A 14,719-nucleotide genomic window follows, 5' to 3' on the forward strand; every position below is an offset into this window, starting at 1 on the left:
AATGTGTTTAAGTGACATCTTCATATGGACCACATTTTATCCACCAGGGATATAGTTTGGAAAAATATCTTCATATTAAACAGCAAATCCTTTTCAACTTAAAGTGATGGTGTGTTTTTAACACACCGACGTTACAATCGTCTTTATGGTCAACAGAAAAGGGGTGAAAAAGGTCCTAATAGGTCCAGACAGCAAATCTAGCAAAAAAATGTGTGTTGAAATCCCTGCTTGAGGTTCTCTGGGATTTTAGCATGATTTATAAATCTTTATTGTTGTTTGGGTGACCTATAAATTTTCTTAGGCAAAAGGTGACTGAAGATTTGTGGAAATTCATGGCTACATAAGGGTTGTGACAAGATGCAACGTTAAAAACAGGGAAACAGAGATGATGGTATAAAAAGGAGGGAGGGAGGTATAAAAAGAGTTGGGCTGGGATAGAAGGAAGAGAAAAGGAAATAAAATGTAAGAAGGGAGCAGCAACAGGAGCAAAAGAGAAAGAGAGAAACAAGAAGCAACAGAAGGAATGTGGTGATAGTGTCCAGACAGAAAAGTAATGGTATCGGGAATGAAAAGAAGGGAGAGAAAAATTAAGGAAGGGAATGAGGGAGGATGTAATGGGAGAAATCTGTTCACTTCATCCATTCCCCTTTCTTCATCCAGTAATTTAGAATGAACTAAAGGAAGGAAAGGGTTTAGAAGAGCAAGATGAAAGGAACAGAGGCATAATTGAAACCCACGAGTTGTTCACTGATACGGATCATCTATAACTATGCTGGAAGAATATCCGAACTCTAGGGGTCAGGAGAGCAACTGTGTGAGAATTTTGAAAAATGTGCCCCTGTAGGTAAAGCTCATGTGGGGAAAAAAACAACGTCTACGTAACATGCTGTGTTTATGTGAAGCCAAACCAGCAACATGGCGTTCATGAAGGTGATGGTTTTATTGAAAGAAAAAGGATTTCAGCCCCAAACATGTAAGTTTTGTCAAACTAACCAACCAAGACGTAACAAGTGTTTTAAGAAAGTGTTGAAGTGTTTTGAACTCAACGTAACTCACACGGTTGTCATATTGGGGTTGAACATGCATCTGGAACTCATGACTGATTGAACTCTCTGTGCGTACCTGTGACATCCAAACCACTCTCCTGCCTCCTTTTGAGGATTTTGTGGCTTTTTAAAGACTGAAGAATGATGTGTGCTCAGATGTGACAATATTCATATTAGACATACTTCTGCCGCTTGTAGGGGCGTTAATTTACATGATGCTATCATGGATCTCCTTGATGGAGGAAAGATTATGAAGTGAAACAAGGAGCGGGAGGATTGAAGAAGAAAAGAAGAGTTAAGAAATTGCATATATAAGAAAGTACATGATAAAACAGAGGAAAATAGGTAGGAAGGCAAGGAATAAAAATAACTAAAATAAAAAGAAGAGGCGACCCAAAATCCCTATTTAACAATTCTTTATCTCAACTCCTTCCCCTAGTCCAACTCATTTTTGTTATATATAGGGAGGTGCATAGGTGTCCCTCTTTTTTTGGGATCAAGGAGTGGTGGTCATCTAGCCATGAAAATGGCCCCTGATTGAAGGGCTAGATGGGATTAGGACTGGGCCAAAGCAGGTAAAAGGAAGTGATGTGAAAGAAAGATAAATTACAAATTGAGAGATGGGATGATGGAGTAGGAGATGGATTAATGGATGAGAAACAGCAAAGAGAAGCAAAAAAAAGAGTGCTGTCAAGAAAAAAATGTAATATTTGGAAAGACAGGAGCAGGGAAAAGAGAACGATGTGGAAAGAGGTGGGGGGTTGTCGGGTGAGGAGGGGATTTATAGGAGGGGAAGACACTTGTGAAGGAGGTGAAAAGTAACGAGAAAAAATTAGGACAGTGAGGGGAGACGGGTGAGACGGAGAGAAGAACAAGACAAAACAGGTGAGAAAAGAGGAAAGGAAGGAGAAAAGACAGACAGAACCTGAGAAAACATAGGAGAAGAAATGGGAGAAAGAGGAGGTGAAAGGAGAGCTGAGAAGTGAAAAAAACAGAACAGGAGTGAGAAGAGGGCGAAAGAGAGGAACAAAAGGAGACATGGAGTGAGCGAGAGGGAGGATGAGGTGTCAGAGAGATTAAAGGGAGAGAAAGAATAAAAGAGTGATGGAGGATGTCTGGTGATGAATAATTGCTGGTGAGAGCGCTGCAGCTCAGCGACGCTCTGCTTCTCCTGCCGCTGCGTTGCTGGAGGGCTCAGAAACATCAAGTGCAGCATTAAAAATAGCAGCAATCATTTGAAACCAGGCCCGAGGAGGCATGTATTTACAAATAATTATTCTCATCATTTGTTTCATCCCACTTGGAGCAGCGGACGTGTGGAGTGTGTCGCAATATGACAATCCAACACGGGAAGAACTTGGGCTTTCTTCTAATTCCCACAGAGACACTATGACACCTGCTGAGAGGACTGACATGAAACCATCATCTCCTCAGGATGTTTTCGAATGATTCGTGACCTCTGACTTTTTACAAAGTTCTGCTCCACTGACATTTTTCTCTTGATATAAACAATACCCAGAGATTAGATATTCACGGTTTCGACCTCAGTCTCCTCTGCTTCTAAGTGACTAAATATCTCCTTCTACACCAAATTTCACACCGATGTGCTCAGAATTTTGTATAAGTGGAAACAAAGACAAATTACAAATGATAATTTAGCGCTGCCCTGGAGTCAAGGCTGCAACCTTTCTGTTCCAACCTTTTATATTGTTCCGAAATGGATGCCCATCATCTTAGAATACTCCATGAATTATAATCTGGTGTTACAATTTGGATTAACTAGATCAAAATTTTCAGGCTTTTGTTCTGGGGAGCATGCACCCATCTTTAGACTCATAAGCCGCCATCCAGCACCGTCTTTGTGTCAAACATCAACAAGTCGCTCGGGTACTTCCATACGCTTTGAAAGTACTTGGGTAAAGTGAGGAAAATGTCAGTATTAGGCATTCGAATGCAGAATGAAAATGATTTCATTGTGGAAAGCTTTGCCAACATTTTCTCTGTTGCCATGGTGATGCATTATACCAGCTCAGAAAACCCAGCACGTCCAAATGTGATGCTTTGAGGTAAAAATCAGTTCAACGAAGCATCAAACTAAGCATCAGTTTCTAACAAGTTGGGAATGAGAATAGGTTTGAACATCACTTGATTAGGAAGTATTTGGTCATAAACCAGCGAAATGAACCGTTTGAATTTGTATATTGTGGAATTTGGAATCGATTTATGTATACCCATTAAATATATTATTACAATGAATTGAACTCTTATTGGCTTGAATTGGATAGTCTTTTAAGTGCCTTGAGATGGCATTTGTTGTAATTTGGCAGTATATAGATAAAATTAAACAGGTGAAATGGAGAAATTAAAGAGCAGCACAACAGTGGAAGGGACTTTCACAGTGACCTGGAGGAAAAAAAAACTGCGGTGGACATCTACAAGAGAAAAGAAATGGGAGTATCTCTGATTCTATATCGTGGGGAAGACATTCAACTTGCACTATAGTTGAGACCAGAAACAGCCAGTGAGCTGTCATTTTTATCTTTGCCAAGCCATAAAATTCTCAAGTGTTTCCATGCTCTTGAGTGCACATTGGGTCCATTCATCTCTTCTTATTCACATCTTGTAAATGCAAATCCAAAACTACAATGGAAACCCTGCTACTCGTCTCATTGAGTGTAACATTGTGAATATTCTGAAATGCCACCCCTCTGGCACAGGCAGATTCAAAAGAGCACCATGAGGTTTGAAATGAATGTAGTTACAAGAAAAACAGCAATGGGTGGATTTTCACATTTATTAATAGACAAATTGTTCTGTCATTCTTTTATGTACATCAGTAATTACAAGGTCGGTAAGCCATTATCCTCAAGTTTTACATGTAGTTTTCATCAGCTTCTAGTAATGCTTGTTCATCTTACACTGCTGTCTTACATACAAAATATGCTATTTACTGTAGTCACATTTTAAAAGCCTGGAGAGGTTTGCCATAAATGATTTTTAAAATCATCCAGTCATTCACAATACTTTCTCATTATTTACAAAAAAACAGCAATTGCTAAATTATACATATGAACAAACTACTTCCTCAATATATATAATGCCGCTATACAAATAGACAGAAAGAAAGGACAGAGTAATGCCAGGCTTTACAGTGACCTTATTCTGATGCTTTAACCTGTGTATCGAAGCCTTTTAAATACACAATAATGTTGCCAGTGTTTGACAAAATAATCTACTTGTACAGTGAAAATTAGGGACATTTCCAGAACTAATCACAATTTAGAAACAAGTATAAGCTGTACATTTAAGTTAATACAGAGATTAGCGAGCTAAAATAAGGCCAATGTAAAGTGTTACCCAGTAAAGTTTGAGGCTTGGAAAGCGGGGCGAGATACATTAGAGGAAGCTGCCCATCTCTTCGAATCCAAACAAACACGTACACAGGGAAGTGATGGTGTACGGGGCTCCTGCACATTTCCCTTTGCAAACTTCCACACACACTCGGAGATGTTTTGAGCCACTCAGGGACACTTTACACTCAGGCAGCTCCAAATGGTGGCGAGAGGTAATCATCTGGAAAATGTGAACTTTAAGACCCAGGAATCCTGCAATGCAACGTCAGTACCGTGCGCACAGTAAAGTTCACGTTCACCGAAAGGGCTGCGTTAGCCTGTGAGGGGGGGGGGGGGGGGGGGGGGGTCAAAACATTACACCTTAGTGTGTCCAAGGTTTATATTGTGCTCTTAAGTTTTGATTTGTCACATCTACGGCCTCTTTGTTACCATAGGGAGAGTAGGGCACAAAAGCAACTAAAATTGATATTTCAGGTGCATTATTACATTAGAATGGGTTTTTATACCCTTTCAATTTCTTAAGACTGCTTACTCAATATATAGTTTTCAAAAAAGCTGGGGATACCCACATCAAGCCAGCCTCAAAGCATCGGACACCTTTCTCTCTGTTCTGGCAGAATTGTCACAACACGTGATCACAAGGTTGGAGCTCCTGTGGATGTGGGATCTGTGTGACATTCCTCCATGCAACATTCAAAACCAAACCATCTGCAAAACACGGTGGTCTGTTCCCACATTTTGTTGTTTAAAGCAATGTGCATTTTTATTTGAACAGCTAACAAAGCTCAGCTAACTCGACAAGCGCATGCGGTATGTTGGAGCTGCCGTCCTGCTCGTGGAAATCTTTCCAAGTCAAGCCCCATCAGAAAGCGTTCTGTTTGTATTAGAAGCTGTGGAGGTTTTTTTATTTTATCAGCATGCCGTTTCACTTTTCTGCCAACATCTTCATATTTTGCATGTCAGTAATGGGCCAGTAAATGGAAGATGTCCGACTGACTTGGATCTGACACCGAAGTTGGGGTCAAACGGCTCATATGCAAGGAATGTGTAAATAGGCCAAATTCATACTCTTAATTGAGCAACACACAGAAGAAACTCATATGCACCAATGTTGCATGAAACAAAATTTACTAAGAACAAGATACATATGACAATGTTGTGGTTTAGAATCTGATCATGCTGACCAAACCTACCATATCCCCGACTAACAGGTGCAACAGGACACTCAATCACAGCCTGTCCACGCCCACATGGTGCTGAAAAGACGTTTAATCAGCAAAGAATAAATGAAAACGCCGGCGTGGGTGGAGCAGAGGTGAAATGTCCTGGATAAATGTTGAAACTGCAATATTTCTTCGACATTTTCCTAATCGCTCTCGCTGCTTTGAGACTTCGGTAGGAAACCGGTGAGAGGCTGCTGACAGACGGTCTGAGTCAAGCAGTGCTTACAAATATTTGTATTCAATATTTAATTTTTATGGGGAAAATAACATTTAGGTGATATGAGGTGTGCAAAACTAATTTCATCATGTTTATGAAAATGCTAAATAATCTTGGTGTAGACATCAGCAGACCCTGGATCTGATCTGAAGCACAACCAACTCACGGATGGAGGACGTCTGATCGATTCTCACTCCAGCTTCAACATGACAAAGCAGTGGTTTTATGTTCTGAGCCCACGGCTGTGTTGACCACAGCAGCGGCCCGTCACCCACAGCCTGAGGGGAAGCGATGATCGCTCTCACAAACTGCCCCACTGTCCTCCAGTTAACCGACTTACCCTGGCTGTGAGGATTTTTTCTTTTACATTCATTTACGAGTGAAAAGAATAAAATAAAACAAAAAGAATGAAACATACATACCAATCATCCCAAACAGAAATGTGTGAAAAAAGTCTCAGTAAAATGAGATGTTTGTTTGTTTTTTAAAGTAATATTTGCACAACTAAAAATGGAGTGTGGTCTGAACTTGAATCCGTGATTACTGGGACACTGCAGTGAAGCCTACATGACCAGCGAGGTTTTCTGTTGAATGGAATCAGATGACACTGTAAAATGGCTGGCTGATCTCAGAGTTTGTTGGGGTGAAAGTGCTGTTTAAGCTGCAGAGGACAGAGGTAGAACACATACAGCTGAGGCAGCACATCGCCCATCGGATGGTCAGTGGGACTGTGCACGCCTCCGCTTTCTAGCCTCCCACTCATCTCCATCCGCTCAGGGTCGGATTATTTGCTTTAGGTTTTACTAAAGTCTCTTTTAGGCTCAGTGTCATGAATGAAGCTTCGTAAGTTTGACATCAAGTTTGGTTGCTTTGATGACGGAATCTAACTTAAGTCAGTGGAAGTGGTAACTTTTGCATCACTTTCCCAAAGTCACAGAGCCCAGTTGGAGCTGAATCCATGTGTCACATTTTACTACCAAGTAAGATTTTTGTTGGTTATCTGATAAAGAGTGAAAGCATAAAAATAAAAGGACTCCTGCACCCCTGAGAATGAGCGACGGGAGGATCTTAAAAACTAAACAAAACACTTCAGTGTTTCCCCGTCGCTCTGCTTTCAGACTTAGGACACCAGTCTTAAGTGAAATGTGACTTTTCTGACTGACTTGACTTATTTTTCATCATCACAGTTCTGCAGGAGCAACATAATTAAATAATAATACCTAAACCATACATGATCAATAAAAGAAAGTTCGTAACTGTAGGAGAAAGGAAGTATTGCCAGGCAAACAAAGTGCTTTGAGTCCTCAGCACAAGCCTGAACAGAGTTGGCTTCTCAACGTCATTGAGTTGCGAGCGCATGCAGCACTCTATAATTACAGAATGTCAACTTTGTTCATGCTTTCTGCTCCGACCTTTTCCCAGTGCTAAAAGTGTGCCCTTTAACCAGACGGTGAGCAGTTCTAGTTTGCTGAGCACATGTGAGAGCTTGGAACTAAATGCGACGAGCTCTTTAGAGCAGAATGCAACTTATTAATATGTTCTATAACAGCACTTCTCAGAGGGCAGGAAATTAATAACCTCGTCAGGCAGAGGGACAGATGACGTATTCTGGATTATTTTTCTGTCTTCAGTCAAAGCCCTGCAGCAGGTGTTGTCATAACCAACTTACTATGCAAAGATGACCGGAATGTGGACTAATTCAGGACTGCTGTTGTGAGTGCTGAGAAAGAAAAGATGAAACGGAGATCTGACGCCCCAATTCCTTCCCAAACAGATAATTACCGAGACATTTCAAAGCAACAGTGTTGAGCTAACTTGCAGACTGAGTTTTCTTTTTTTGGTGTAGTGTTTTTCTTGTTTTCTTCAGTGTTTTCCCTCATCGTCCCTGTTGACAAAATAAAATGATGCTTCTTTCAAGCCGGAGCAGAGTTTCCAGATAAGGGCACAGAGCAGCTCGAGGAGACATAAAATAAAGAACGAGGGGGACAACTTCACACAAAAATTAAGAAGGCCCAGAAACCAGACAAGAATAATTATCTTAAAACATGATTTCTTTTTCGTTTTCCTGCAGAATCAACATCAAAAGTGGAATTTAACAAAGGTGCTAAAAAGGACGTCGAGGCTGCTCACTGACACTCCTCTGCCTGGTTGGCCCGCTACCATTTAAAAGGTTGGTGGTAGCAGCTCCACTGCAGCTGCACCGGTCTGAACACACACAGCACTGCTAACGTGGCAGCCGTGGGTAACTCAGAGATCGATCCCAACTACAATGTATTTGGGAACAAATGATCAGTAATTAGAGGTTAGGGATTTCTTAGGCACCAATTACGTCGCCGACCGGATTTTCCCAGATCAGTCTATTCATGTTGGTCAATCAGAGCCAGACCATCTATAAGAAGCCTGTTTAACGTGAGTTTGAGGCACCGCGCTGCCAAAGGGACAATGAGTAGAGGATTTTTTTCTGTGTGAGAGCCCAGTATGGACGCCTGTGTGCACGCAGCTGGTGGCTTTCTTTGTGACAGAAGGAGAAATTAGCTGGAAAAGTTTCAATTGCTCGTGCAATCCAGCGAATCGGTGTTGATGAAGTGTTGCTGTGGTCTAGGTTTATACTCCACTGCAGCGCCACAGAAGCTGGGAAGGTGGATGGCTCGGCAGCCAGATGGCCCCAGATACGGGTGGAAAAAAAGCTCCAGACAGCCCACACAGAAGGCAGCGGCAGAAGATGCAGAGGCCGATTAGAAATGTCAGACTCCTTAGACGGGCTTTGGCTGCACGGGCGACCTCCACCAGTGGATCCTCATTAAAAGGAAGAATGAACATGCTGCTAGCTCGCTCAAAGGCCAAACTCTACACGAGTCTGGTGAGCAGCCCTCAGCACGAACATGACAGTGGTGACAATGGGCTACAAATGAGTACAAGGGCCTGGAAAGTTGCATTTTGGAAGTGTGTGTGTGCAGTGGAGCATGTCCAGTTTGTTCTTTCCTTCAAAAAAAAAAAACAACAACATACAAAACAAAGAACAACAATAACTTAAATTAAACGTCAACACAGAGGGTTGCAAAGTCTCTGGATGTTTCAAAATCTGTGTGAAACGGATCTTTTCTAGCAGCAAGCCGTGGCCGCCTCGACTCCCAACGAGGCGATGTCGACAAAAGTGAAGTGTGTTCTGAGGGAGAAGGGAGGAGTCAGCGTCTCCTCTGTTCCTCCCTCCCTCCCTCCCTCCCCCGTCTCTGTCCAGATCAGTTCCAGGGGAACCAAAGTTCCTGTAGGAGGAGGTGGAGGCTGCTGAGGCTCCAGTCAGCCAGGCAACTCAGCCCCTCACCAAAACATTCCAGTCTCATGTCCCAGCATGCACCTCTCCCTGCCAGAATAGAGCTGGCAGAAGTCTTTTAAGGAGGGGCAAAGCGGGGGATCTCATTGGGTGCTGGGGTGGTAGAGGAGGGTAGCTCAGATACAGGTGGATGGTTGTGCAGTGGGCTGCTGTTTACGGTTCCTCAGACCTCCAGACTTCTCCTTGTAGCCAACACACATCTGCTGAGAGACATCGACCAGCGCGCTGGCCACCGCCAGACCTACACACACACACACGTACAGATACATGTAATTATCTAATATTTATTCATTTCAACAAAAAGCCTTAACATCAATCACTAGGGCTGAAAAGCAGAAAAAAGGGTGAAAATTGGCATAAATGTAACAGATCTAAGAGATAGTGACCCATCTTTACACTCAGGCTGCTGATACCATTTAGTCCTGATGCAGTCAAAAACATTTAGTCACAGTGGGAAAAGCTCTTCCTGATCAACACCGACTCCCAGTAACATTAAATAATGTAATACTGATGAGTTTTCTTACAGTAACATATCAAAATCTGAGCTGCTACAACGGCCGATGAGCTTATAGGAAGAACTAACTACTCAGTATATACACAGAGAGATGCCAGTCACTGACCATCACATAGTGTGCAGCCAAACAGGACTGTTGATTTTTTTACACTGTAAATCCCAGACAACCAGCAGTGGCGCCAAAATCTGATATAGAAAAGCAGGTAACATTCCAAAATATTTTCAAGTGGTCAACTGGTTTCACAATATAAATGATAAATTCCTCATTACTGTTAAATATACTATACGCGTAAGAGGCATCTTGTATAAAATAACAGATTCACAACTTTGTTTTTCCTTGCAATGTAACCTCACAAGACAAAAACAAGATGGTGGTGGTTAATTAATGTGCTCAATGTGATGTGAATGAGTAGGGATTAGTGACTGAACGAATTACATTAATGTTAGCAACAGATGCAAAGGTCCAGTATAACATTCATCTAAATATGAGGCATTAGCTGCACTCTGTGAGGCTGCTGATGTGAGTAAAGCACACAGATGCCCAACCTCACAACCTCGCACACAGGTGATGGCACCCCAGAGTCTCAGTGCAGGTAATCGTCAACTTAAACCACAGCTCATAAAACATTTACAGGTACTCTCTGAGCCATGAAATTCCCATAAAATCTATTTATTGCCAATAACTGATGGATTTAACCCCATCAAATACACATAGCTAAGGGCAAAATCTGAATTCACATCCTCTGGAATCATACAGTGTTCTGTGTAGCTGGCACAGAAGACTGTACGATGGTGCAAATCCCGCAAACGAGGCTCAGATATAAATGAAATGAATCCTCTCGATGGTTCGAAGAGTTAGAGGAGCAGCCATATTGGAACAAGCTAAAGTGAAAACAGATGTGCTGGGAGGCTGTGGCGCTGACAACAGAAGGCAGCTCGAGACTCTGAAACGGTCCCAGCCGGATGGAAAACGAGTTAAAAGTGTGATAACAGGAGATCCCCAAGGGTACGAGAAGATGGTGAAACACTGCTAACATGGTCTCGACAAATTCTGCCCGGGGGAGCGCTCTGCGGAGAGTCCCAGCACTGCTGTTATGACAAAAGGACTTTATGGTAATTAATAAAGGCCTCAGGCACCCCGGCGGTCTGGGGACTGTGGGAGGCAAAGAGGCTCCACAACATGGACGGGGGGAGAAAAGTCTTGATGAACATGAAGGCAAGTTGAGTTTTTGTTTTAGTCCTTGAAAGAGACAGTGGAAGAAACACAAAAATTTATAAGAAGAAGGTAACTAAAGCCGTCTTGTATTCCTATTCTATAAAGAAAAGAAATAAAGTTTAAATAAAGAGAATGAGAATGTAAAGAGCTGAGGCTGGAAGAACAGAAAGGAAATCATTCTTTGTGAAGGTTTGCACAAAAAAAGTGAAGAGGAAGAAGAAAGCAGCCCAGAGTAGATGCAGGAACATACAGTACATTATACTTTAAACATAGACCTCGCAGACGCACAGGAGAAGGGAAACGAGAGAGAAACCGAGAAGACAATTTGTGCATGAGAATAGCCTTAGGACAGAAACAGAGAGATGATGAAGGACACGAGCAGGTGGCAGCCTTCAGTCTGCAGTCTTAGGACAGAACCAGAGAGATGATGAAGGACACGAGCAGGTGGCAGCCTTCAGTCTGCAGTCTTAGGACAGAAACAGAGAGATGATGAAGGACACGAGCAGGTGGCAGCCTTCAGTCTGCAGTCTTAGGACAGAAACAGAGAGATGATGAAGGACATGAGCAGGTGGCAGCCTTCAGTCTGCAGTCTTAAGACAGAACCAGAGAGATGATGAAGGACACGAGCAGGTGGCAGCCTTCAGTCTGCAGTCTTAAGACAGAACCAGAGAGATGATGAAGGACACGAGCAGGTGGCAGCCTTCAGTCTGCAGTCTTAGGACAGAAACAGAGAGATGATGAAGGACACGAGCAGGTGGCAGCCTTCAGTCTGCAGTCTTAAGACAGAAACAGAGAGATGATGAAGGACACGAGCAGGCGGCAGCCTTCAGTCTGCAGTCTTAGGACAGAACCAGAGAGATGATGAAGGACACGAGCAGGTGGCAGCCTTCAGTCTGCAGTCTTAGGACAGAACCAGAGAGATGATGAAGGACACGAGCAGGCGGCAGCCTTCAGTCTGCAGTCTTAGGACAGAAACAGAGAGATGATGAAGGACACGAGCAGGTGGCAGCCTTCAGTCTGCAGTCTTAAGACAGAAACAGAGAGATGATGAAGGACACGAGCAGGTGGCAGCCTTCAGTCTGCAGTCTTAGGACAGAACCAGAGAGATGATGAAGGACACGAGCAGGTGGCAGCCTTCAGTCTGCAGTCTTAGGACAGAAACAGAGAGATGATGAAGGACACGAGCAGGTGGCAGCCTTCAGTCTGCAGTCTTAGGACAGAAACAGAGAGATGATGAAGGACACGAGCAGGTGGCAGCCTTCAGTCTGCAGTCTTAGGACAGAACCAGAGAGATGATGAAGGACACGAGCAGGTGGCAGCCTTCAGTCTGCAGTCTTAGGACAGAACCAGAGAGATGATGAAGGACATGAGCAGGCGGCAGCCTTCAGTCTGCAGTCTTAGGACAGAAACAGAGAGATGATGAAGGACACGAGCAGGTGGCAGCCTTCAGTCTGCAGTCTTAAGACAGAAACAGAGAGATGATGAAGGACACGAGCAGGTGGCAGCCTTCAGTCTGCAGTCTTAGGACAGAACCAGAGAGATGATGAAGGACACGAGCAGGTGGCAGCCTTCAGTCTGCAGTCTTAGGACAGAACCAGAGAGATGATGAAGGACACGAGCAGGTGGCAGCCTTCAGTCTGGAGTCTTAGGACAGAAACAGAGAGATGATGAAGGACACGAGCAGGCGGCAGCCTTCAGTCTGCAGTCTTAGGACAGAACCAGAGAGATGATGAAGGACACGAGCAGGTGGCAGCCTTCAGTCTGCAGTCTTAAGACAGAAACAGAGAGATGATGAAGGACATGAGCAGGTGGCAGCCTTCAGTCTGCAGTCTTAGGACAGAACCAGAAAGATGATGAAGGACACGATTAGGTGGCAGCCTTCAGTCTGCAGTCTTAGGACAGAAACAGAGAGATGATGAAGGACACGAGCAGGTGGCAGCCTTCAGTCTGCAGTCTTAAGACAGAACCAGAGAGATGATGAAGGACACGAGCAGGTGGCAGCCTTCAGTCTGCAGTCTTAAGACAGAAACAGAGAGATGATGAAGGACACGAGCAGACGGCAGCCTTCAGTCTGCAGTCTTAAGATAGAACCAGAGAGATGATGAAGGACACGAGCAGGTGGCAGCCTTCAGTCTGCAGTCTTAGGACAGAAACAGAGAGATGATGAAGGACACGAGCAGGTGGCAGCCTTCAGTCTGCAGTCTTAGGACAGAAACAGAGAGATGATGAAGGACACGAGCAGGTGGCAGCCTTCAGTCTGCAGTCTTTGGACAGAAACAGAGAGATGATGAAGGACACGAGCAGGTGGCAGCCTTCAGTCTGCAGTCTTAAGACAGAACCAGAGAGATGATGAAGGACACGAGCAGGCGGCAGCCTTCAGTCTGCAGTCTTAAGACAGAACCAGAGAGATGATGAAGGACACGAGCAGGCGCATTACTCATAGTTTTAATTCAACAGAAGTAGTAGCTGTTCTAACCAGAACGAAAACTCAGAGCAGCTGCAGTAGAAATCCATAAGAGGAAAATGGAGAGAACTCTTCATCAGAAAAAGACTTTCATCTCTGGATATAGCTGCCATATTATTCATATCTGGGAAGACGCCACTCGTGCGGGCGTGCAGTGTATCGGCTCAGAATGGAAACTAGTTAAACTATTTAAGTGTGCATTGGGCCAAAAGACAATGACTGGGCCCCACTTCACTCAACTGCAGCATCAAACTTGACTGAACTATGTGGAATGTGTCCTCACATCCGCACTTATGATTTCACAAACCATAAAACAGTTTTTTTCTCGAACAGAATGCACACGTTTGAAAATTCTGAACTTGAACTGTAATGTGACGGAGACTCTTTCCGACATCTTCTTGAGATTCTTGTTGAATGCAATCTCGGACCACAGGTGTTGGATGAATGCTCTTCATTGGCACCCTGTTCAACTCAGAATAGAATTTTAAATTCTTCTGCACACATAAAAAGCTATTAATGACTAATGACTAATGTTAGATATTTTCCAAACAGAGCACTTTGCTCTCAGGCTGCAGGTTTCCTTGTTGTTCCCAGAGTTTCTAAAAGTAGAATGGGAGGCAGAGCCTTCAGTTATCAGGCCCCTCTCTGTGGAACCAGCTGCCAGTAAACCCTCTCTACCTTTAAGATTAGGCTTAAAAGTTTCCTTTTTGATAAAGCTTATAGTTACACGCAGCTGGTCAAGGCAGATGGACTGCTGCAGTAAACTCCCTGATGCTGAGGAGTGACACTACCCAACCAAGAGGAAAAAAAGAAATCAGATCTGAGTATGCAGCTTTTGAATTGAAGTTATCTTTAAAACATTTATGCACGTCGGCTGCATTAACTTGCACCATCTTACAGTGTTTCTCCTGCGCCAAAACTAACATTTCCAAACCAAAGTCAGATTAGTAGAAACATGAGTCTGGATCATTGGGAGGTCAATGAGAGAGCGCACGAACAAAAAGGAAGTGAACCAAGTTAGAAGAAAGCAAAAGGCTTAAAACGGTCATGGTCCAACAAAACTAAACAGAACACAGAACAGAGGAAAGAAGTCAAATCAAAGAAAGATGGTGTAAAAGAAAAAAAAAGAAGACTTCAGCTGCTGCTTCTTACCGGACTGTCCTGGAGGAGGGATGCCGCCGGAACCCCTGGGTAACCGAACAAAGATGGAGAGCACAGCGGCTTTGTTGCCAAAGCAAGGCTCAAGGGCAATGGGTTTAGGGACAGACTGTAGAAAGACAGAAGGAGGGGGAGAAAAAGTATTACACATCACAAGCCTACCAAATCCTGGTGAACACATGCCTTTTTCAGAAGCG

The 14,719-nt window shown here is 43.5% G+C and overlaps 1 protein-coding gene across 1 annotated transcript in view; it reads right to left on the reverse strand.

The window, feature by feature from the left end:
• Nucleotides 1-3,828: 3,828 nt before the first annotated feature.
• Nucleotides 3,829-14,719, reverse strand: part of atrn (attractin) — a 111,359-nt gene continuing 100,468 nt past the window's right edge. Inside the window, exons 28-29 of the mRNA XM_072366147.1 lie at nt 14,517-14,631; nt 3,829-9,411 (exon numbers count right to left, since the gene is read on the reverse strand). Of these exons, the coding sequence (XP_072222248.1) occupies nt 9,287-9,411; nt 14,517-14,631 (240 nt within the window). The 3' untranslated portion in view covers nt 3,829-9,286. The remainder of the gene's footprint in view (nt 9,412-14,516; nt 14,632-14,719) is intronic.

Source organism: Leuresthes tenuis, unplaced genomic scaffold (genome assembly GCF_036924035.1).
Source record: "Leuresthes tenuis unplaced genomic scaffold, fLeuTen1.0.hap1 SCAF_15, whole genome shotgun sequence".
Classification (NCBI taxonomy): Eukaryota; Metazoa; Chordata; class Actinopteri; order Atheriniformes; family Atherinopsidae; genus Leuresthes; species Leuresthes tenuis.